The sequence below is a fragment of the Brassica napus genome, chromosome C6, assembly GCF_020379485.1.
Source record: "Brassica napus cultivar Da-Ae chromosome C6, Da-Ae, whole genome shotgun sequence".
NCBI lineage: Eukaryota > Viridiplantae > Streptophyta > Magnoliopsida > Brassicales > Brassicaceae > Brassica > Brassica napus.
The window spans coordinates 47088285-47111928 of NC_063449.1; the positions used below are offsets into that span (position 1 = coordinate 47088285).

Here is a 23644-nt window from a genome sequence, read left to right on the forward strand (position 1 = left end):
AGCCTTATTTTTGGCCAGCATGTTTTAAGACCTTTTTATTTTGAGACCCATAAGGGAAAAACCCTATATAACTCTATGTGCTAGGCGATTTTTGCCATACCTTTTATGAAATAATTTTGCCTTTGCAAACTCAGAAACCCTAAGTCTTTTCCCTGTGAGAAACAGAGAGAGCAGCCGAGTCTTATCAAGCTCCAAACCACCAAGCTTGTGGCGATTCTTCACTTCCATTCCACCCATCGATTTGTCTTGAGAGTGATATACATCCAGCAAGCCAAATCCCATATCTATCCACCTCCATCCACTGTTCTTGTTGAGAGAGACACACATCCAGCAACAAGGATCCATCCACCATATCTCTATCCTTCTCTTACTTTGTTCATTCTTGCATCATATAGTTCTAGAGTTCCATTCAATTTAAAAACCCATAAAAAGTCATATTTGCTTCTGTTCTTAGTTCATCATTTAGTTTTCTTTCAGTTCATCATTTTAAATCCATAGAAAAACTCATAAAAATATTACTCATCTGTTTCAGGAACCAGATCGGTCACTCCCCTCTCCATCGCAACCGTCTAGCCGCCCATAGCCAACTGTCCGATCTGTCCAGTCCGAGTTCTTGAACCTCTGGTCGATCCTTTGTCTTGCCTGATTCTCAGCATGTATCACCATCTCAAAAAACTTCTTAATTAAGGACAAATGACTTTCGTTTCATTGTAATTTCTGCATTTTTCATTTATTTATCAGTCCAATATAGCTTAGGACTCTGTATAAGGACACCAATAAAGATGCTCTTAAGTAATTTACACAGTAAATTAAATGTTTATGATGATGGTGAGAATAGCAGCCGGCTTAACTTTTTATTGGTCCCCTGGACAATATCTTTTTATGCATTATAGCTGATTAAAAAAAAATTATGGGTCCTTGGATAAAAAAAAATTTGGGGGTCTTTTTACTATTAAATTTGTTTGATTCTAGGGTGAGACGCGGACTTTCGCCCTCCCTCTTGAGCCGGCGCTGTAGCATGCAAGGATATCGATTTTGTCCACTGGAGTTACATGGAAAGCTTATAGTGTTGTCAGCCACTAAATAACGCATGTCCTTGTGTATACATCCACTAATTGCTTGCCGTTTACTACGTCCAATAGTATTGTTTGCTACCAAAAGAGAGATTATGGAAAAATTGAAAAGAGGAAATTGAAACACATATCAACTAATTGCTTCTCTATTTGCTTTCAACAATTATATGGGCTTTGTTTATGTCTAGATATGATTAATCTATAAGTTGGATGTCTGTACCTGGCCCAGTCATAATTTAATTCTCATTAACTCAATTGCTTTCTCAATACTTTCATTGGCTTTAAAGTCTTTTTTTGTTTTTTTTTTGTGAAAACGGCTTTGCAGTCTTTAAAAATTAGTTGTGGAAAACAAAATAAAAAGGCATTACACAAAAACTGTCCAATTAACAAATGTTATGGTTACCTCAATTAGCAGCTTGTAAAGATGGAGACTTATTAGGGGATAAAATTTAAACGAAGCCGTTGAAACAGGTTTAGCCTATTTTAAGTCTCTTAACTCTCCCTATCCCAACGAAAAATCTCCCTAATCCCTATCATTCACATTAATATAAAACCATGCACGATCGGGCGTGTATCCCAAAAGAAAAGAAGCATTAATCCAATTAAATTCCTCGAACTAAAACAATGTAAATTGTAAAATCAAATTTACAAAGAGGACAGGGTATCGGATTATGTTTGCGTTATTATATACTAGTACTCCTTATACCTTTTTTCAATCCGTTTAAATCAAGACACATAATTTTTTGTCTAATAACTTTTCTGTAGCCTTATAATATAGCACGATGACTATAAGTACACGAACTTAAAATATGCTACATAGTGTGCCTGCCTTGTATAAATATAATCCAATGACGAGGATGATTACAAATAGTCTATATGATTTATATATAGCATATCTACGTTCTTCCGGCACTCAGATATATTTCCATTTGCATTTAAAATTTATTTGACATAATTTATGGGTGATGCATTTATTTCAAATTATGAACACATCTTCTCAAACCTAATTCTTGGGCAAATCAACCGTAATCAATAAGAACATATACCCTATTTAATGTTCATCGTCACATGCAATTTGTTTTCAAACAAATTAATTGTTTACTCGTATTAACTTTACATTAGATGTTTTTATTATATGGTGTTGACTATATCTTACATTAATGTTCAACATAAATCGATCGTATAACAGGATATAACATTACCGTTAGAGTCGAGGCGACTTTTTTTTTCTGGTAGCACAAAAGGGTCAAAACTCAAAAGCCGCACGTAGAAGTCTTTGATCTATGCGGACGTAAAAAATATTGTGACATTTTGCATGGAACCATCCGCATACACAAAACCTTGGGCGTTATGAGAGCATGCCATAACTGATTCTTGCAAAACCCTATTTTCTTATAGAAGTGTTTAGATTTATATGTTTAGGACGTTTAGGTTAGTAATCAAAATAAAAAATAAAATGTTTAGGACGTTTATATTATTATTTATTTGTTTTATTTTTAATATTTTACATTTCGCACCAAAAAAATATTTTGTTGTTGTTAAGTTTACATGGAAATATATAAAAATTGGAATATGCAATATGTTTTATTTTAATATATGTAAACAAAATGAACGATTCTTATGAATAGAAAATCAAAATACATATAATTTTTTTTGGTAATTTACGTACAAAAATTCTGTTAATTTTGTTAACATATAAATTTGTTAAACGAACTAGTATGTTTTTCAATGGGCTGACGCATTCTTAATTCATATGGTTTGATAGATGTATGATAAAATTTATGTTAAATTGACAAGTAGATATATACATCAATGCATATACTTGAATTCCGCATTTATAATCGGTTCACAATTATTTAATGGAAACGGGTAGACAAGTACTGACTATTTAATTCTTCCACCAGGAAATAGCAACTAATTTATGTCAGAAAATAATTATATTAACTGAGAGACTTAGAATTATGATTCCATCTAACCGTGTAGGTTTATTAGGTTATCCATAATTCGTTGTAGCTTTCATACAATTTTTATAAAAAAGTATATATTTTAATTTATGAAATAAAGTTTATAGTACGAATTAAATTGAAGAGAAGAGACATGGATCTTAATTGTAGTTGCATGCATGGAGGATCGGATGTTGGGAGCTTTAAAAGCTGGTTCTCCCATCCTTTGAAAATTTATTGTACGTTATTTTTACTGTAATATTTTTATATATGAATGTAAAATTTATATATATTTTATATATTTTCACAGTTTTTTTATTTTTGTCCTGAGTTAAAACTTTAAAGGTTTTAGATCACCTATGAAACACTATTTTTATATATATTTCATTCTAAAATAGAGTTTAATATAGAAAAAAATAGTGTTGCATTGTAGCAATTGCATTTATATTTGTGTGTTGATCTGTTGATCTATTACTAGTTAAAGTATCATCAAAATTATATAACAGACTCAAAAAACGAATGACAATTATTATTTTACTCAAGTTTAGTATTTTTTACCAAGGGTATTTTATTAGATTTTATATTTTGCAATATATATATATATATAGATAATCAAAAATTCTATTAATAATTATTCCTTTCAGTTTTTTTTTTTTTTGAACACAACTTCATTTATAAGCTTAATCGGTTACATGACTAGAACGCATCATTGGACATATCCGATGTGCAAGCCTGGTAGCTACAACAGCAAAACAGCTAAAGCGATAGAAGGATAGGTACACAAGCTTTGACAAGGTTGATAAAGTATTAGAAAAGTCTTCGAAGGAGCCACTTGCGGACAGAATCACAAAGGATTCCCAACGTACTTCAAAAGCTTCTAACTTGAGGATCGTCACCTTAACTTGTGACTTTGGCAGACACTTCAAAACCTTGGTTCTCACCAAAACGGTTAGGACAGTGGTTAAATTCACCGGAATTGGATCCGGACAGAGTGAACCTCTCATGGAGGAGACAAACAATTGACCAACTTTCTCCTCAACGAAGGAGGAGCGTGGAAGTGGTCTCTCCTGGCCCCAAGGTGGGGTTTGATAAGTCTTTACCACTGCACCGGCAAACAAAGGAAGAAGCTTGATGAGATTTGGCTGTAAGGTAAAAGCCAAGGTCCTCCAGAGCCTTACTAGTTATACAACCTATATGGAATGAAAAAAAACAAGCATTCAAAAAGATAATATTCCAAAGAAAATACAATCCAGTTGCACCCATGATGTCTTCTAAAAACACACTCTGTCTAGTAATTTAATTCACAAAGTTAAAGACAATCAATATATGAAACCCTAAAAGAAAAATATGGCTTATGCGTTCCGGTTCATAGTTTGACATGCACGATCACCCTTACCCTAAAAGGAAATTATTATGGCTTACAGTTACATGATCATGTTAAAAAGACTAAACAAAATATACATGTATATCTCGATACATTTTCCTATGAGTGAGATTCGAGTTATAAGTAGATCGAGCTATAGACATCGTGTGCAACTTATCGTTTAGGTATAATTCGACATTATTCATATTCTGAGTAGTCATTCGAAAACACCATTTTATACATCCTTCTTTGGGTTTAACAGATTTTTTTTTTCAATATCCCGCAGTTATCAATATCATTAGTGGAGAAGTGATTCACAAAGGTACTTCGGTTTGATAAATGTGACTTAGTTAGGTGCTTTTTGTTTGTTTGTTGTGGGTGTAATTAGTGCTTAATGATCGGGTACTACTAAGAGAGGAATTTTAGTTACCTTGTAGAAAATAGTAAGCTATGTTTATATTCTATGTAAAACATACACAGAAATATCTACACTACGTTTGCAACTTAACACACCGAAAATGTATCGTTTCAAATTAAGAAGAAAAAATATAGTAGTTGGAAATTTATGAGGAAACTTCTGTACTACAAAGAAAAAGAAAGAATTTATGAGGAAACTAGCCAAAACAGCCGAAATATAAACGAGGAAGCCAAGCTCATGACATGACATGTAATAGGAGGCCGTTGAAAGCTTTAGTTATTGAAATTGTTTTTTTGTTTTTGTTTTTTTGGAGTCCAAAGACTTAACATATCTATAAGTGCAATCATGCCACATGAGGTAAAGAACAAACTTCATAAGGTAAAGAAGTGTATAAATATCAAAACATTAATTATTTTAGTTATAATTTATAAATACACTATTTAATTATATTAAACAATTTCCCATGACACGGATCGCATGATTATATAATCCGGAGACATCCAAAGACTAAAAAATATCCAGTAAATCCCATTTCATAAATCTGACTTGGCATATGAACATAGGAGGCTAATTTAAATTGTTTGTAATGAAATAGAACTATAATAAAGTTGTGTGAGGGAGGTTGGTTAGTAATGCGTATATTTTGTGTTATATATCCAAAAATGGGAGATGGAGTTAATGTGAGTATTAAAGTTGCATCGGCATTCATCAATTCATCAACCTCCCCTTCTCCCTTCTCCCATCTTTAATTGTCTTTATTGTCTCTCCATTTATTGACCTCTCCATTTTTCCAAACTCTTCTTCCTTCATATACACCATTCTTATCACCATGCATACATTCATGATACATATATACATCCATATGACTTCACCAACAATCTGTTTCATCCTTTTTAGATTTTAACAATATATCAAAGAACATGAAGTAATTAAAGATGATTTGTGATGACAATAAGATGATGATGGTGGTGGTGGTAGATGAGAAAGGGAAAACCAGAAAGAGAAATCGGTTAGCACTTCACATCTAAGCATTTAAATGAGACTGGTTGGAGTTATTGAAGACATCCAACTTGGAACTCACACATCATACTTCACATTACTTCCCTCTCTTTTTTTTATTCCTCCAAAAATCCAAATTAAGATGCAGCAGTCGGCAGATCACGTTTATTGCCTAGTAAATCTTTGAAAATTCTAAATATTTATATACTATATTTTTTATTCAAGAGTATCTAATTGATCAACCATTAATAAATTCTTATATTGGTATCTAATTCAATTACTCCATATGAACCGGTGGAGACAATAACTCCCCTGAAGATTTTCCTACATGTATATAAATAGAGACGACCTTTACATACTTTTCAAGTCTATCTGCTCATTTCCTCATAAGATCAGAGAGAGTTTAAACTTCCCTTGTAAGCATAAATTACTCAGTGGAAATAAAGACTGAGGCTAATGGTTTCTCGACAAGAAGGAACCCTTTTCTCTAGAAAGAGAGATTTCACAGCTTATGGAGAAGAATTTCACAATTCATTCAAGAAGATCAAACAAGACGATCAATCACTGGGAAAACTTCAGAGCACCATGTTCAGTGAACGATCAAACTCAGAGAGTATGAGATCAGTTACCTTTGATTTTGAACTTCAACTCCACACTCCTCTAACCACAGAAACTAAGGTATATATTCATATATGTGTTCAGTTTTTTTTTTGTAATTGTCAATATATATGTTATATGCAAACAAACATGCATCTAAAACATGAATTTTTATGTTATCAGGGCTATTCCAAAACATCTGTGGATCAAAGGACATACCCCAAAGATTCACTGCTTGTTGAGCGACCAAAGATGAGCCTAGACCTTGAGCTGAACCTCTCACCTTCTTATTCACCTACAAATACCACAAAGAAAATAGAGGAATCCTCAAATCACAATGAAACCGTGCCATCTTCGAAGGGTAAGAATTTGACAGGCCCTAGTAAGAAGACCACGACTGGGACAGGACTAAACCGATCATTGTCATGGCTTGCTTTTGAAGGTGGTGATGATGATGATCACAAGGAGCAAGAGATGGTAACAAAAGTGTGCATGAAATGCCACATGCTGGTTATGTTGTGCACATCAACTCCTGTTTGTCCCAACTGCAAGTTCATGCACCCACATGATCACAGCTCTACTAAACTATTTAAGCCATCGAATTTGCTTAGGCTTCTGTGTTAGTATCTTCAGGGTTACTGGATCTATGAAATTTGTACGGAATAATATGAACGATCAAGAGACAAGATAAAGGAGAATGTTATGTATATACACTCCCAAGTACCAAAAGTTTTATTTTATGCTTTCTACGAAGAATATTCCATATCTTAGTTCATGGTTTAGATCTCTCAACCTATTAGTATTTGCATTGAATTGTACTTGAGATAACACGTACACGGAATGATATGCCAGAGTTTGTCAAGTTAACTTCTGAGTGTTGTCACTATCGATAATATCACCGGAGGATAAAAAAAAAAGATTATTTATAAAGCTGTTATAAACCAAGATCATGGTTCAGTAGCAGCAGGCCACGATGCCTTTTTGTAAAACTATTGACAAGTCTTGAAATCAAATATATGGATTATAAATTGAGGATGATAGGATTTGTTTACTTAAAAGCTCAAACATATCGTATAAATAATATGATCAGAGAGAGAGAGATTCAGGTAAGGGAATATTTTACCACAAGAACTAATGATAAACCGGAGAAGAAGAAGCCCTGTATTGTTAACAGGTTGGGGGGGAGGGGGAACAATACCAAGATGCAACCTGACGTATAAACACCAGACGAAGATTAGTGGTGTGGTGTAATAAGGTTTTGAAAATGTAGCTACGTTGAAAAACATAATCTGTCATTATAGTATTGGCGGTGAATAATTGTGGCTTGGTTATTGGGAAATCATTTTGCTTAATTCTTCACCTAGCTTAAAAATGTTTAACATTTACAAACTCATACTATAAACTCATCTGACGAAATTCCAGATTAATGATCAAAACAACCATAGTTTGTGAATTGTGAATAATAACGCATGACTGTTGCCGCTTATAAGGTAAAACAAGTGCAGATCTTCAAACAAGAATTCCCTCCAAAGGAAACATAAAGGGATTGCTTGACAAGATTTCGATTGCTTTTTATAACGTGAACTGCTCAAATTCAACAAAAAGTTAGCTGCGTTTGTTTTTGGGATCGTAGAAGAGTAACTATCAAAGATACGGTTTTGTATTTCGGCAACTAGTGACAAGTTCTTCAACTTTCACAACCTTACACACACCCAATTTAACAAATGAGAAAGTTTGATGCAATAGGTTTAACACACGTCTGTACAAAGGGTGGGTGTGAGGAGCAACATTTATTTAACTTCCATAGTGTAGCAAAGAAGAGGGACACGATTTTATGATCCGAGCTTTGCTGCTTAAATTCTACTCAGTCAAATGCATATGGATCATCAGCGTAGGGGTTGAGAGAGCCTTCTGAAAACAGATCTCCAATGTTTGCAGACCGTGGTGGATGGCTGCTTATGGCTGCCACCTGCACATGTCCAAGACATTCACTGCGTTAAACCTCAAAACTGGCAAAAAATGTTTCACTGTACAAACCTAGCCTTAACATTTACCACTCATATTCATGTTCTCTTCTTCAACTCTTGAAATATATGTTCTAGTATAGAAAGGGCAGTCAATAGAAAGCAAGAGACTAGTTTACTTGAGTGATAGTTAACCAATCCTGCTTCAGCACTAATTTATTTTGGGTGGCATTTATACATTTCCAAATATTTACCTTCTTGGGGTGGTCTTAGCTCTTGGTGTAAACCGGGTCGTTCGCCTCTGTGGCTCCTGTAGCCATAACAAAAGGTGAATCTCAACTCACAGAAGATGGCTGTTGAAATATATCAGAATATCTGAGGGTTACTGGCGGCGCAGAACAGGTTACCTCAAACATGACTGTGCCTTTTGTTTTCCTTCGCTTAGTGGTCCTCCCATCCTTCGCTTCAGCTTCATGTTCACGACGAGTCACCTGCCAAGTTGAACCCAGAAAAAAACAGATGATGAGGTTGGGAGCTGATGTCAAATGTAGTTATCAATGTTTTTACCTTGCTATGTTGCTTTTGGCTGCTCATTATGCTTCTTGTATTTGTATTTTCAACTTTCTTTAGCATCTTTGTCCCAGGTGTTTCTGCTTCCTTTACAAAAGGGGAATCCTGCATTTCATCCATGAGAGAGGATTGTATACATTATACGTGCAGACTTTGACAAAAGCAGAAACAAGATACAAAAAATATGGTGTTTTATTTCCTACCTGTTCATCTTCATCAAGCATCACTGTTGTATGCTGGCTTTTTCTGCTAATAGGAGGACGAGAGCCTCTCACTTTGACAGATGAGACTGAGTATTCCTGCAAGATGAATCTGATTCGTGGATACAGTATTCTAAAGTATTATATTTCAGTGGATCAAACTGATTCGTGGTCTAACCTTCCTAGAGCTCACTTCTTGCTCTTCTGGAGCTTTGTCACTCATCACCCTCCACTGCATCTGCAACAAAGCTCTTTGCCTCTCTTCCTGCAACGATAACTCATCTACGTCAGTACGTTTTAACCTTAAAAGGTGCATCCTATAATGAATCTTGATAAACACTAACTTTTGATCTCTGAAGATCTAACTCATCTTGCAGCTTCTTGCAATCATCTTCGTACTGACACTTAAGTGCTTTCAGTTGAGCATCATGCTCGTTCCTGATTGTTGTTACCCTCTGCATGATAGCATTAAATCACTTGAATACCAGAGTCTCCATAATCCTATGGAACTATCAAATTCTGCCAGTTGGTACCTCTTTCAATTCAGTTTCGGCCTGAATCTGAGCTTGTCTCAGTTCCTCATCGTGCTTGGCATTGAGGTTGAACTCCTTATTTCCATGTTCCTCACGAACAGTGAGTATCTGCAGAACATGCAGCTTTATCAGACTGTCTGCTATTTGAAAACCTGCTCAGTGTCGAATTTACAAACAGAGAGGCAAAAGAAAAGGGACTTTGGTTCTCGTATGTGCATCTTCTGCTACTAAACACATGTATAAGCTTATTCATGCTCGTTGATGTTCAGAAATATCAGGTTTAAGTGAAGATTACTATACCAGAGAAGCATGATCCTCTTGAATGGACAGCAATTGATGCTTTGATTCGGCTTTACAGTCAGAAAGTTCTTTATCATATTTAGTGGATAGCTCTCTGATAACCTTCTCAACCTGAATCAGAACCAAAAGCACCACAAAACCATGATCAATAATTTCTCTGTCGATTGCAATAAAAGATTGTCAGCATATACCTTTTCCTTTTCAGCTTTAATAATCTCCTGCTTCTCCTCATCATATTTCCTCCGGATTTCATTAATCGCCTAAAGGCATCAGAATAGCTTATACGTCAATTTCTTGGGTAATATATTTGGATTCAATTAAGGGCTCTAAGTAAATCCTCTGCATACTATTCAAGCATATATAAGTACCTGGTCATTCCTCTGAGATAACTCCTTCAAGTGTCTAGATAATTCCATCTGTTTATTTTCCAGCATCAGATCATATTGCTTCTTCGCCTCTAGAAGTTTGGTTTCAGCAGCTGCAAGTAGCTCCTTGTCCTGCAATGGAGCTCATATTTGATGAGTACTAAAAGGTGGATAATACTCATAAAGTGTTAACCAATAGACATCTTCGCAGACCTCTTTAGTTTTCTGGTCCAGCTTCTTCTCATTTTCCTTGCATTGATTGATAAGAAGCTCTTTCTCTTCAATAACGCTCTGGAGCTGGTTCACCTCTTTCAACAATGACTCCACACGCAGCTGATTGCTCTCGCTCTCCTTCTGCAAAATCTCAATTTCTTCAGCCTTTCTCTCTGCATCAGCCTGCAGCTTCTCATAGTTCTCTTTGCTTTCAGCCTCTGATGTCGAAAGCTTTAACAACAATTCTTGCTGCGAGATACATGAAAAGATTAAGCATTTAGACTATGCGTTGATAATTGATAGAGACTGCACAAAGAGAAGGAAGATATATCTACCGTCTTATTCTCTGAGGCCCTCAGATTTTCAGACAATGCTTCTAATTCCTCATTCAGCTCCGATAATACTGCTTCTGTCTCAGAATTTGTTGAAACCAGACATTTTGCTTCAGACTCTAGTTTTTCAATTTCCTGCTTTGCAGAGCAGCGTTCCTCAGCAAGTTGAGAAACCAATGACTCTTTGGCTTTCTTCAGTTCCTCTTTTTGTTCATATAACTCGTTGGCTGATGACTGCAGAGCTTCTTTTTGGACGGTTACAGTCGACAACTCTCCTTGGAGTTGATTATATAATCTTTGAGCACGATCAGAAGCAATATCTCTATCCTTCTGGAGCAACATAAGGTGAGTGCCATATAAACCATTTAGCTTATCAAAGTTCTCCACGAAGGCCAAGTTCTTCTTGTCCAATTCAGCCAATTCGGTTGCCAAAGAGTGTACAAATCCCTCGAGCTTCTTGACCTCCTGGTCTGAGTTGATCAGTTTCTCAGATAGATTATCAGCACTCAGCTGAATATCCATCTTGTCTCGTTCTAGCTTCTCCTTGACTCCAACAAGGTATTTGGCCTCATCTTCCTTTGATGTTAACTCAACACGCACCTTCTCAAGTTGGAGGTTTAAATTCTCAATGTTGAGTTTTGCTTCAGCTATAGCTGCTTCAGAGTTCACTATCGTAGCATCTGCCACAAAGAAGAAAGACAAGAAGCTTTAATTCAAATACCAATACTATCATGTAGCTGTGGCACGTCCAAAAAAAGAAGAGAATTCTAGCTTCATGTATGTAGTGTATATCCTTCTTGCAACATTAAATACAATTCTTATCCCGTAATCTAGAAAAAATCTTGTGATCAAGTTGATATACAAGTATACAACACGTTCAGAGAGGTATAGTTAAGATCCCATACATACCGAGACTTTTCATCACAAAAGTGTGTTCCTTTAAATAATAATCTGTGTGCAAGCTAAGAACTCGCTATCTTATTTCCATTTAAATAGTCAACACTCTTCAGGCATTGAGTTTTTTCAACCTACTTGGAGTGTGCGTACATTTCTAAGCTATCAAACCAGATTTAAGATGTGATATACTGCATGTGAGAAATGACATTGTGGTTTGTGAAGCTAAAAGAAGATGGAATTTACCTTTCTCCTTTAAGAGACTGGCGGTTCTACACAGTTCATTCAGATAAGAGTTCTCTGTCTGTTCTTTCTCAAGTTTGAGCTCCTCTAGTTCCTTCTCCCCTGCATGTTTGACTTCAATGTTACTACCATGTATAAAAATCAACAAAACATGTCTGAAACAAACCAGCAACTTACGGCTTTTGATGTTTTCTTCAGCAACACCCAATCTTGAAGACAGGTCTCCCATTTGCTGCTTTAAAGAGTCTATTACTTCCGCACTAGTAAAGAACTTGGACTCAAAAAGCTCCTTATCCTTCTCAGCTGTAGAGACAATTTGGGAAAACAGATAAAGCAACAAACCAGAAGTACTTTGAAGAATTCAACTCGAATGTGCATCTATTATTTATTACCTTCTTGAACCTGGGAAGCCAAGTGTTGCAGAGTCTCAGTAAGCTGATCACAAAGAGTCTTCGTCGAAGAGAATTTGGACTCCATCCCTCTCCAAAGCTTTTCATCCTCCTTTTGCATCACCCTGAGCTTAGCATTCTCGTTGAAAGCGTTCTGCAGCTTCTCCTCTAAAGCGACTATATGATCCATCGACTTTCTCAGCTTAGAGTTCTGGATTCAAAGAAAAACATTCTCTATCAAATACATTTCTCGCAATACATCATATGAAAAATATCCTAAATCAAAGTCCGTTCAGATGCATTTCTTGAGATATTATATATAGCAATAACTCGAATCTATCAATACATCATAAAATGTTGTAGCGTATAAGAGAGATCTGCGTCTTCCTGCTCATATCGGCTCAAAACTACGAACTATATAGCAACACCACCATACATACCTCTTAAACACATCGATCAAACTCTAAAGTTTGTAAAAGACGCAGAACGTAAGAAGAAAACGGGATAGCATTTCGAAATACCGCCAATTCGAGATCGGATTTCATCGACGCCTGTTCCTTCACCAGTTTCTCTGCACAAAAAAAAAAACAGAAACGGAGATACATCGCGAATCGTCAAAACGACGCGATTAGAGAAACTATCGGAACGAAAATCGTCGAATCGAGGCGAACCTGCCGTAGACTTGAGATTCGAGAAGTTTCCGGAAGAGACGGAATCGTGAGGTTGTTGACGCGAGGAGAAGGCGAGGTTCCTCCCCGATCCAGCCATCGATCGCATCTGATCCAAGCTCTTCATCGCTGGAAACCCTAGCTTCTGCATTTCGAAATCGCCTTTTCTCCCGCGCTTCCTCCTCTCCCTGAGATGTAACAGAAAATAAAGTTCCGTCCCGTCAGGTTATTTATAGTCATTACGCGGATTTGCTGACGTCAGCATACCGGTTCAATAAGAAATTAAATAAAATCACAGAGGCCCCCAGACCGGTCCAACCGGTCGAATAACCACTCATATCCCAATGAAGCTTTTTTCAGCACCGGTGGCTTGCAACTTGACACCGTGCGTTTGCTGACGTCAGTAAACCGGTTTAATAAGAAATTAAATAAATCACAGAGGCCCAGACCGGTCCAATAACCACTCAATTGAGTTCTTGCTATGGACATTTCCAATAACCACTTCTAGTGATCTATCCAGTGAAGCTTTGTAAAGCACCCGTGGCTTGTTTCTTGAACCAAACCACTATGCGTTTACTCTTCCTTCTTCGAATCCATCTCCTCCAAATGCTCAGACTCCGAGTCTGTTGTGCACTGTACCGGTTACCGAGAAAGCAAACCGGTATGAAGATAGTGCTTTAGCTATAAGATTCAGTAAGTTACTTTGGTTTTTTTGGGGAAAAAAAAAAAAAAAAAAAAAGTTACTTTGGCTAGGTGTATGAAGATCATTCATCCATAACACAAGGCAATAATAGTTTGATTCTATTTTAAACTTCGTCCTCGTGGAGAAGCATGTTTGGGACTCCTTTCTCGACTGGAAACTTTCTACCGGTTTCTTGGCATACGAGCGAGCCTTCCTCGAGGTGGAGCTCGAGCAACGCGTGGTGGAACTTCCTGAGGAACGATTCGTCGGATTCTAGCGCCGGTGCGTGACCAGGAAGCTCGGTGTACCCCATGGAGCGTGCACCGTCCACCAGAGCCTTCCACTCGATCTTGGCCAGCATGTGTCTGAGAAAATCAGGGTTGAAGTCAACCTCCTTCTTGATCACCTTCTCGGCTTCGATCCGGAGAGGGAACTTGTTGACCACTCCCTTGATGTTGCAAGTCAACATATTGTGCACTATCAACCTCATCTTTTTCGCCTCTCGCTTTCTCTCTCTCTCTCTCTCTCTCTCTGCGGCGATGTGTCGTGGTGGGCGATGACTGACGAAAAGGTCTGGTTTAGCTAGAATCTAGTTGTGTAAATGGGCTTTATCCATTTAAGGCCGATAGCTAGAAATGAAAATGTTAATAAAGGTTGTAAGTCCATTAGTACCATAGGTCCGTAACTTACTATCAAAGTGATCAGAAATTTTCTATTGTATGACTTATGCATGATCACGAAAAATATTGTATAAAAATAGTTTTTCCCAGAAAGGTAAAATGAAGAATATATGTGATATAAAAGAAACAAATCTGCTAGAAATAAACCACAAAAGAGTAAGAACATCTTTGGGTTCACTCCCCCTCTGTTTTCGAGTTGGGATCTTGACTGATTATCTTCAATATTCAGTGTAACTTCAGAGAGAAAGAAAAAAGTAACACCTTCTCAATTTAAGATTTGTATTATTTTGTTATGAAATTAAAATTAAATAGAAAATAAAATAAAGTTATATACAAATTGACATCTATCATAGTTTTAAAGAACAAAAATAACATTTTTGACTTTTTTTCTACTCTTTTAGTCTTAGTCATTTCATGTTGAGAGCTTTGAGATTTCTTCAGTGCTCTAAAAATAGTAAACAACTAATCCATAGATATAATTTGTTTATCTAAATTACATATAAGTCTCATTATAAGTTGTCATAATTTGATACACAACACACACACAAGCTTAATTTGTCAAATTGTAATTATTGCATAGTTATCAATACAGAAAATAAATGGAAATAAAATCAAAAGAAAAAGAATAGACTATATACTTCCTTTTGTGGAAATATTTATGTATTTTTTCCAAAAAAAAACATGCAAAAAGAGTTATAAAATAAACATATCATATGAGTTTAATTTACAGAATAACCAGATTGAGTTATTATAAGTGGATATATTGTGCCAAAAAAAGTGGATACAAAGAAAACGACATTAACGAAGTAGAGCGAAGGCTTCTTCATCTCTTCGGGTTGTAGATTAAAGAGAGTTTGGTTACGCTCATTTCTTTCCTCGATCTTGCTTTATCTTCCTCCTCTTTAGCTTCCTGATGAAAAGGATCTGCTGCTCTCGTTCTGATACACAAGTAAACAAGCAAACTCCCTTTTTTCTATTTTTTTATTCACTAGTAATTAATCGTTACCTTGAGTATTATTTTCGAATTTTATATTTTCCTATATGAATGTTTTTGTACGGACAAACTGGTGGAACATGATTATGTTATGTCTGATTACGCCATCTTAATGCTAGATTGTACTAGGACAAAAATCTCGTTCTAGTAAAGGAAAACCCGATGGAGAAATCAAGTTTGGATATAGTTTAATGAAGGGGAAGGCTAAGCATCCATTGGAGGATTATCATGTTGCTAAGCTCATCAACGTCGAAGGCAATGAACTTGGTTTATTTGCAATCTTTGATGGTCATAAAGGTGATCAAGTAGCTGCTTATTTGCAGAAACATCTCTTCTCCAACATCCTTAAAGATGTAAGTCTTACAAAATATTGTAGTTTACTTTTGTGTATTATGATTAGTTATAATGTGTTAATGTTTTCTAGGGAGAGTTCTTGGTTGATCCTCGAAGAACGATAGTAAAAGCTTATGAGAATACAGACAAAGCGATTTTGTCGGATACTAGTTCGGATTTATGGAGTGGTGGTTCAACCGCAGTGACTGCTATTTTGATAAATGGGAAGGTTATGTGGATAGCTAATGTGGGTGATTCAAGAGCCATTGTGTCTCGTAGAGGTAAAGCAACGCAGATAAGTGTTGATCATGATCCTAATACTGATGCTGAAAGGAGTATGATCGAGAGTAAAGGTGGATTTGTAACCAACAGGCCAGGTTAATTAATATTTTATTTTTATATTTTTGAGTATTATACATATAGCTATTAAATAATAGTGATGATGATTCTCATGTTTGTGAGTTTTGAGCAGGTGATGTTGCTCGAGTGAATGGTATATTAGCTGTGTCTCGTACCTTTGGTGATAAGGACCTCAAAGCGTTTATGAATAGAGAGCCTGACATTAAGGATGTCAAAATTGATAGCCACACAGAGATTCTTATTTTGGCTAGTGACGGTATTTCAAAGGTGATGGCAAACCAAGAAGCAGTTGACATAGCTTTGAAGTTTAAAGATCCAAAGAAAGCGGCTAAACAACTAGTTGTTGGAGCATTGAAAAGAAACAGTAAAGATGACATATCTTGCATTGTTGTCCGGTTTAAATAGATGATAGATTCAGCTTATGTGATTCTTGTTTGGGTCCGGCTCAGTTTGTTCTGATTCTTGGTACGTTTGCAGTCTCAAAATGTTAGGAGTTTAGTTTGACAAACCAGATAACATCTTATCATATAAAAAAACAAAATAGAAATTTGATTAATAATTTAGTCTTGAAGATATATTCTTGGAATAATGAATAACTGATCTATTTGATACTCTATTTTTCTTTGATACATGTTTTATACATTTTCTTCCATATAGTATAACCAGTGTTTTGAAATCCAACCAGATCTGTGGTCGAACCGGTAAATCCGGTGATCCAATATATAATCCGGTTTGAGTTTTTGGCAAAATCCACTATTTAAAAATTTGGTAAAATCCACAAAAAACCGTTTAAACCCGGAATCCGGCTTCCGGTTGAACCAATACCATATAACTGAAAAATAATCAATCATTCCATATGCATTCCACATCAGTAGGCTTACAATTTTACAAGGCTTTTATAAAAGGCCTAAATATAGGCCCATGAGGCTTTCAGAAAAGCAGTATGTTTTATAACCTACGTAGGGTTTTCGAAGCAAGAAGTTAGAGACCGCCTCTAATATAATACCAAATGCTATGCAAACATCATATACAATCAATCACAAGCGTTTATGCTCCAATGTCAATAGTTCTATGTTCTCGTTTAATATTTTCATTAGATTCTGAGCTTTGTTATGTATAAGGAAGAAAGATATGCCTCTTCTTTCAGCAGCAAGATACATTCTTGTTAGCTTTGTTCTGGAGGCAAATATCAATTCACCATCACGAGAGGGCTTTTATTATTTGCAAAGATTTTTCTCTCTCTGCAAATATTATCCTTCTCTTTGGTACATCCACCTTCTTCTTCCAACATTTACAATCATCTCATTTCAAAAACAAGAAAAACATTGAAAATAACAAAGAGAATATTATTTATTTTGATTTATCTTGATTGAAAATAAGCACACTTCCATGAAACTTTTTCCTATGGCCAACTAATTAAATCTCATAAATGTGAACGTAATTTAGCCTAATACGAAATTAATAACCAGTGAAATGTTTGGTTTAGGAATCAAACACTTTCTACATTTAATAGAAATTCACTAGCTGCTACATGCGTTAATAATCCTTACAAGATATGAAAATAATACAGATGTTTAAGACTTAACAGATCCGTTAGAGACAGGAACCTGTTGTTTAGTCTGCATAAGAAAAGACTTCAGATGTTTAACATAAGTTTTAGGTTTTTCAAAATTAAAGATATGACCAGTTCTTTCGATGACAACAAGCTTCCCATTATCTCCTAAGTGCTGTTTAAGTCTCTTACCCATCACCAATGGAAACACTCGATCATGCTCTCCCCATATAATCAAAGTTGGCTGCATTCATAATTAAAAAGTTATTAATGACGATTAGTGAGAGTGATTAATGAGAAAATTCGAGAAGAGGGATGAACCTGTGTGAGCTTTGGAATTTCGGAGACTATTCTATCTTTTGGTATGTCTTTGATCAACTCCCTCTTTTCTTTAACATTTTCTCTGGTCAATGCCTGTTTTGGTTCATTTACATTTTTTTTTTACAAATTAGTAAACTTTTCATGTAAATATAAAAGGTTAGCGGAATGTGCCGGGTCTAGTGGGTGGGCGAAGCTAGGTTGTAATACTCTGACTTGGGAAATTTTGTTCAAATGGAACTTGTAACCGAAACTGAATTCCCGTTTTCGGGTTTGAAAAAATATTTATTTCTTAAAGAAAAAAAATAAAAAAATAAAAAATAAAAATAAAAGGTTAAACAAAAAGAATAAGTTGTTCATGTTGTGCGCACTGCGCGGAGTAAGTACTTTCCGAAAGAACTGCCATAAGAAGTACAACAATAAAGTACCAGACAAATGTTAATAAAAAAGGTCTGAAAACTGCATTATAAATGAGATCTAGTAAAAAATATGGATGTATACATATTTCAATATATGTGTATAATCTACTATAAATTTTTGACAAAATATAGTGGATAAAATTAATAACTTGTTCTTGTTGTGTAGGTAGAACAAGTACTCTGCAAAAGAACTGCCATAACAAGTACCACAATGAAGTACCAAACAAATATTAATAAAAAGTTGCATTATACTCTAGTAAATAATATATGCATGCATATTTAACTATATATATAAGTATAACTAGGTGTCTTCCTACACCATGTGCAGTAAAAAAATTTAAAATATTTTTTAACAGATAAATATAAATTATATTTTAAAACAAAATTTTATTAATATTGTAATTTTTTTCTTTTCGTATCAATATTTTAATATAAATTTGATTTCATTAAACATAAAAATTATATTTAAGAATATGCATGTATATATTTGAAATTATAATCTTAGATAGATTTTTCTATCTATTTATTTTAATTAAATATATTAAATAAATTTGCAAAAGTTGCATGACAACCAAAAATTAAAATTAAACAATATTTATAAAATTTGTAGATATATAAGAAAATAATGATTTTACGATTAAATTTTTATAATTTTCTAAAAAAATTGTATACATTTTTGAAAATTTTAGTAATAAAATTGTATAATTTAAAAATATATAATTAAATTATATTTCGAAATTTATAATGTCATATTTGAATATATTTATTTTAATGATGATTTATGAGTTATTCTCATATTTTTAAAAAAATTCCAAAAATACAAATTAAAATTAAATGTAATATATAAGTTATTGCCATATTTTAAAAAGTTTATCAAAAATATAAATTAACATTAAATGCAATTGTCTATGTCATATTAAGTTATAAGACATGTCATCAATTTCAGTAGCCACGTCATATTTGTTTTGTGAAATTGATCGTAGAAAGGACACGAGGCAAAATCACTTCACAAATATAGTCTAAAAGATTAGCAATTTTTGACAAAAAAAAAATATAGTGAAAAAAATTAAAAACCGAAAAGTGAAATTATACAGAAAAAAATCCAGCTAGACAGGTCTCTCTAGAACTTCAAGTGGACAATTTAATATCTTATCTAAAAACAGTTAGAATCTTTCAAATATCTCTTTTTGAAGACTATTTTTCCCATTTGCTAGATTTTTATCATCTTAAAAACTTTTTCGCCTTTTTCTGATCATAATAATATTTACTACTGTATCTGTTAAAATGCATTAAGACAGGTAGACACATGTCCAAATATCATTGGATGAACAAGCTAAAAGAAGAAAGTAGCTCACATGTTCGATGAAATCATGGAGCAGACAAGGAGGAACCAGTCTCGCCAACGCCGGCTTGTAGAAGATGTAACCGATAAGTTCCCGTAGCTTCTTCACAGACTCCGGCACGAGAATCTTGGAAGCTTCATCAAGATCCGAGACGGCGAAAACGCCGTCCCTCATGTCATTCTCCTCCACGCACACGGCGGCGCAGCATATCACCACCTTCTCAACGGCGTCTCCGTACATCGACGCCATTCGGTAACCGACGAACCCGCCGTAGCTAAGACCGACGAGGCTGAAACGTTTCACGGACTGGGCCTCTAAGGCCCGCATAAGCGTCTGGGCCTGGAAAACGTCGGATCTTTCGGGTCGGGTCGTGGAGGATCCGCCGAAGAAAACGAGGTCGGGGATGAAGAGGTTGAAATGAGGAGAGAGGCGTCGTGCGACGTCGTACCATTGCCAGATGGCAGAAGCTCCGAGTCCGTGGATGAGGAGGAGGTTGGGTTTGGACTCGTCTCGGGTCTTGGATACCCAGAAATGGACCACGGTTCCGTCTTTCAAGTCGATGGTTACGGGTCGTATACCGGATCTTTTGAACCCGTATCTGTAAGCCCCTTCTATTACTTCAGAGAAGCTGAAGCAACCTGTCATTACAAAAAAGAGAGTTTAAAATGTGAAGTTTCTAAAAAAAATTGAGTAGAATATATTGTGGTGTGTGTTGTGTTTGGTTCTCTGGTATTGGTTGGGGATTTATTGCCAACCATCAGAAATTTAATATTTATATACGTCAGGAGGCTTATATTGAAATATGTTTTCTTTTAAAACTATGGAGTCACATCACTTGAAGCTAGTTTTCTTTGCATGTAACAGAGATCAATAAATTATCATTTTTTATTATTATTATTAGTAAGAAAATAAATGTTTTTACAAGAATCAGTTTATTTATTTATCTTCTCTAATTCTATCTTCAATAAAAAGGAATACGAATGTAGAATCTGTACAATATGCGTTGTGTTACCTACTTACCTTTAGTACATACTAGTATTTGCTTTCTTGTCAGGCTGTACAATCAAATCTTTTTAAAAGGTAGCCAAAAATTGTATACATTTTACGAAAATATTTGTATCTGAATTCGAGGCGCACGTGGTAATCTTAAATGGGAACATAAAGTTATGACAGTGTCTAGGTTTGAAATTTAATTCCATAAATCCAAGAATTGAAGGTTGACAAAAAATCCAAGAATTGAAGACTCGATAAGATTACAGCTTGTGAAATAGACACAAACCAAAAACAACGCGTCGTTCAAATTTGGTAAAAGAAAGTGTCTTTTCTTTGTCAAATCATGAAAAAGTTTTCCATCTATCAATATTATAGAAGAAAATAAAATTATATTTTCTAGAATTAATTTGAAAATCGTGAGAATAAAAAATGATCATTCCTTTGATCAAAAAAAAAAAGATCCTTCTTCTTCTTTTTCTTTTGTCAAACAATATCTCATTTTATTCAAAAGATAAGACAAGAGTTTCAAATTAGCAATCGAATCTGCTAACATATTGGTTTCTCTAAATAAAAATCAGAAAGTAATCAGCCTAAGTTGAAGTGACAAGAGCATAATCACCAAAAAAATTATCAGTACTTTTTATTATAAAACCGTTAGAATTTATTTAACAATCTCTATAATATGACATTATATGATGTTGAGAACCATGTAACAACTAGCATATTGGTCAGCTCAATGTGTTCTCCTTTCCCTTGTTAAATGTTAATCATATTGATTAAGGAGTGAGAATCGGAGAAAACATGAACTCATCTAATTCCTTTGTTACTGCCTTCTCGTAAACACCCATCATCAAGTAGAACTACTTGAATAAACTTTCGCGAGTCGAGAACCATATTGTTTCCAGATTTGTATTAATTACCACGGAAAATACATCTTATACCACACTTCTGTGTACTAGCATTCCAAGCACCATCCACAATTTCATTAAGCAATGAAAATAATATGGTTATATGGCTCATCTTATTTTAGTTAGTTTTTGTGACACCTGACAATGACATCCAATTAAAGCCAAATTAGTAGATATGTTGGTAGCTAACTTTATTAGCTTCGATGTAGTTTTGCATGTGTCAAGTAATCAATAACGTCGCTACATCTTTTCATTTGTACGGAATATATATGTTCGATAAAAAGATGCTTCATTTCTACGCAGATTAAATTAATCAATGGACTGCTGACTATATTTATTCGGATGGAAAACAATATGGTTGAATTAAGACGAATAAAGAGATATTAAAAAGACTAGTCATATTGTTTATCAAAGAGTCAAAGACTTTCTCCTTTATCAGAACTTTTTTTTCTTAAATAAATTGCTTTATATGCGCTAAACCCAAGTTGCACGGCCAAGGGCTTACCCCTTCATCGTCTCAAAAACATGATCTAGTTCTTGTTTTGCGGGGTATCAATAATCAGCTCTGCAAATATTCACTCTTCTGATTAGTATCAATAGAATATCAATAGAAAAATTACCCCAGCAGTAAGGCGATAAAAAAGAAAAAAACTGTATTATCTCTTATGTATATTACTACCGTCTGTCCACACGGAAATATTGTCTCGAAGTATCTCTACGATAAACATGGTATCTTCGTACGACTGCTTGTCAGCACCGTCAAGTTCAGAGATTGCTTCGTCGTAAGCCTTTTTAGCCAATTTACACGCACTGTATATTTTTAAACACTTGAATATTTTATTATCTAACGTTCTAAAACATTAAAGCATTTATTAAATGCGTGCACAGTTATACATTATGCATACCTTTCAGTAGATTTAAGGATCCCATAGTTGAAAATCGAGAAGTTCAAAGCCAAGCCAAGTCTAACCATATTCGTTGGCGATAAACCACCCTCTGCCGTTTCCATTGCAATCTACAAGTACATACAAGCCCTTTATATATTATATCAAATTAACAAAAAAAAACAAAATATAAGAGATAAAACACAACTGAAAGATGACCTTATATGCCTCGAGAGAATTATCTGCAGCTCCTTCACGTTCAGCATCAGAACCAAACTCTGCCATATATCGAAAATAATTTGCTTTCCTGCATACCAAGAAACACAATAAACAAGAAAAAACAATGACGGTGACGATAACGACATTGATTATGATGATGGGATGTAAGTTGTAACTCACATTGCGTAGTAATAAACGGTTGACTCGACATTGGTAGTTGATGGAATGAGATGAGAATCAATGAGAGACAAAATGTCATTACAAACACTGAAAAACTCATGTTTAACTATCTCTAGCTTTTTATTAATCAATTTCACGTTTTGCTTGTTTCCTTTGGAGTCTTCCTTTTCTTCAATGGAAGATAATGCTCTCAATGATGCTCTCTTAGTCGTCATCACATTTTTGTAGCCAATTGCTAGTAGTTCTCTCTCTACGTCAGTTAGCTCTATTTCATACTCACATACTTTTCTCATCGATTTCGTCATATCTGCCACGTAACATAAGTTTGTAATCATGTGATTTGTAAACATAACTAATATGTAATTCAATACCACAAATTATATAACCATTGACCGGACGACCACATGAAAACATATAAACCAGTTTGGTCATTAACCATCGAAAATTGTCCTGATATACTGGTTTAGATCAGGATCAACTTGTGTAACGACGCAAGTCTAGTTTGAAAAACGCAACTATGCGAAATTATACAACTATCGACTGGACGACCGCATGAAAACATATAAACCAGCATGGTCATTAACCATCGAAAATTGTCCTAATATACTGCTTTAGATCAGGATCAAGTAGTGTAACGACGCAAGTCTAGTTTGAAAAACGCAACTATGTGAAATTATACCATCATATCTTTTAGCTAGGTAAGCAATCGTAGCCA

The 23644-nt window shown here is 34.9% G+C and overlaps 6 protein-coding genes across 9 annotated transcripts; 2 read left to right on the plus strand and 4 right to left on the minus strand.

Moving 5' to 3' along the window:
• The first annotated feature begins 5931 nt into the window (after positions 1 to 5931).
• Positions 5932 to 7163, plus strand: BNAC06G38680D. The gene is made up of 2 exons (XM_013794538.3): positions 5932 to 6474; positions 6577 to 7163. The coding sequence occupies exons 1-2, from the start codon at positions 6253 to 6255 to the stop codon at positions 7015 to 7017; spliced, it is 663 nt and encodes a 220-aa protein (XP_013649992.1). The 5' UTR covers positions 5932 to 6252; the 3' UTR covers positions 7018 to 7163.
• Positions 7164 to 8029: 866 nt separating this feature from the next.
• LOC125575162 (synaptonemal complex protein 1-like) lies at positions 8030 to 13604 on the minus strand. Of its 4 annotated transcripts, none has more exons than XM_048761555.1 (19): positions 13375 to 13604; positions 13068 to 13252; positions 12918 to 12967; positions 12400 to 12607; positions 12185 to 12310; positions 12011 to 12109; positions 10874 to 11550; positions 10539 to 10787; positions 10329 to 10457; positions 10152 to 10220; positions 9961 to 10071; positions 9661 to 9768; positions 9472 to 9582; positions 9306 to 9392; positions 9131 to 9226; positions 8925 to 9032; positions 8765 to 8848; positions 8612 to 8667; positions 8030 to 8362 (listed from the first exon to the last, which is right to left on the minus strand). In XM_048761555.1, the coding sequence occupies exons 1-19, from the start codon at positions 13551 to 13553 to the stop codon at positions 8350 to 8352; spliced, it is 2745 nt and encodes a 914-aa protein (XP_048617512.1). In that variant the 5' UTR covers positions 13554 to 13604; the 3' UTR covers positions 8030 to 8349. The 4 variants fall into 4 exon arrangements, with proteins under 4 accessions (XP_048617512.1, XP_048617515.1, XP_048617513.1 ...); XM_048761558.1 differs by having other exon boundaries at positions 8030 to 8384; XM_048761556.1 differs by having other exon boundaries at positions 13332 to 13564.
• Positions 13605 to 13870: 266 nt separating this feature from the next.
• Positions 13871 to 14552, minus strand: LOC125589177 (multifunctional methyltransferase subunit TRM112 homolog B-like). The gene has a single exon (XM_048761561.1). The coding sequence runs from the start codon at positions 14234 to 14236 to the stop codon at positions 13871 to 13873; it is 366 nt and encodes a 121-aa protein (XP_048617518.1). The 5' UTR covers positions 14237 to 14552.
• On the plus strand, positions 14303 to 17362 carry LOC125588568 (probable protein phosphatase 2C 17). The gene is made up of 4 exons (XM_048759986.1): positions 14303 to 14317; positions 15540 to 15773; positions 15845 to 16130; positions 16226 to 17362. Exons 1-4 carry the CDS (start codon positions 14303 to 14305, stop codon positions 16516 to 16518), a joined length of 828 nt encoding a protein of 275 aa, XP_048615943.1. The 3' UTR covers positions 16519 to 17362.
• Positions 17363 to 17594: 232 nt separating this feature from the next.
• On the minus strand, positions 17595 to 20558 carry LOC125589176 (uncharacterized hydrolase YugF-like). The gene is made up of 3 exons (XM_048761559.1): positions 19758 to 20558; positions 17987 to 18079; positions 17595 to 17909 (listed from the first exon to the last, which is right to left on the minus strand). Exons 1-3 carry the CDS (start codon positions 20388 to 20390, stop codon positions 17688 to 17690), a joined length of 948 nt encoding a protein of 315 aa, XP_048617516.1. The 5' UTR covers positions 20391 to 20558; the 3' UTR covers positions 17595 to 17687.
• A 1744-nt stretch (positions 20559 to 22302) lies between these two features.
• On the minus strand, positions 22303 to 23425 carry LOC125588570 (14-3-3-like protein GF14 epsilon). The gene is made up of 4 exons (XM_048759987.1): positions 22930 to 23425; positions 22750 to 22837; positions 22552 to 22661; positions 22303 to 22456 (listed from the first exon to the last, which is right to left on the minus strand). The coding sequence occupies exons 1-4, from the start codon at positions 23277 to 23279 to the stop codon at positions 22303 to 22305; spliced, it is 702 nt and encodes a 233-aa protein (XP_048615944.1). The 5' UTR covers positions 23280 to 23425.
• Between the last annotated feature and the right edge of the window lie 219 nt (positions 23426 to 23644).

What these genes read in the sequence shown, in the direction of transcription:
- BNAC06G38680D (XM_013794538.3), top strand. Translation starts at nt 6,253, where the DNA reads ATGGTTTCTCGACAAGAAGGAACCCTTTTCTCTAGAAAGAGAGATTTC. An exon ending in CTCTAACCACAGAAACTAAG is followed by an intron (nt 6,475 to 6,576) that starts GTATATATTCAT and finishes TTATGTTATCAG; the next exon opens with GGCTATTCCAAAACATCTGT.
- LOC125575162 (XM_048761558.1), bottom strand. Translation starts at nt 13,553, where the DNA reads ATGTCCATAGCAAGAACTCAATTGAGTGGTTATTGGACCGGTCTGGGC. An exon ending in TTAAAGCTGAAAAGGAAAAG is followed by an intron (nt 10,072 to 10,151) that starts GTATATGCTGAC and finishes GTTCTGATTCAG; the next exon opens with GTTGAGAAGGTTATCAGAGA. An exon ending in TAGATCTTCAGAGATCAAAA is followed by an intron (nt 9,393 to 9,471) that starts GTTAGTGTTTAT and finishes TTATCGTTGCAG; the next exon opens with GAAGAGAGGCAAAGAGCTTT.
- LOC125589177 (XM_048761561.1), bottom strand. Translation starts at nt 14,236, where the DNA reads ATGAGGTTGATAGTGCACAATATGTTGACTTGCAACATCAAGGGAGTG.
- LOC125588568 (XM_048759986.1), top strand. An exon ending in TCTCCAACATCCTTAAAGAT is followed by an intron (nt 15,774 to 15,844) that starts GTAAGTCTTACA and finishes AATGTTTTCTAG; the next exon opens with GGAGAGTTCTTGGTTGATCC. An exon ending in ATTTGTAACCAACAGGCCAG is followed by an intron (nt 16,131 to 16,225) that starts GTTAATTAATAT and finishes AGTTTTGAGCAG; the next exon opens with GTGATGTTGCTCGAGTGAAT.
- LOC125589176 (XM_048761559.1), bottom strand. Translation starts at nt 20,390, where the DNA reads ATGACAGGTTGCTTCAGCTTCTCTGAAGTAATAGAAGGGGCTTACAGA. An exon ending in TCCATGATTTCATCGAACAT is followed by an intron (nt 18,080 to 19,757) that starts GTGAGCTACTTT and finishes GAACCAAAACAG; the next exon opens with GCATTGACCAGAGAAAATGT. An exon ending in AAATTCCAAAGCTCACACAG is followed by an intron (nt 17,910 to 17,986) that starts GTTCATCCCTCT and finishes TTATGAATGCAG; the next exon opens with CCAACTTTGATTATATGGGG.
- LOC125588570 (XM_048759987.1), bottom strand. Translation starts at nt 23,279, where the DNA reads ATGTTTACAAATCACATGATTACAAACTTATGTTACGTGGCAGATATG. An exon ending in ATTCTCTCGAGGCATATAAG is followed by an intron (nt 22,662 to 22,749) that starts GTCATCTTTCAG and finishes ATGTACTTGTAG; the next exon opens with ATTGCAATGGAAACGGCAGA. An exon ending in ATCCTTAAATCTACTGAAAG is followed by an intron (nt 22,457 to 22,551) that starts GTATGCATAATG and finishes AAAAATATACAG; the next exon opens with TGCGTGTAAATTGGCTAAAA.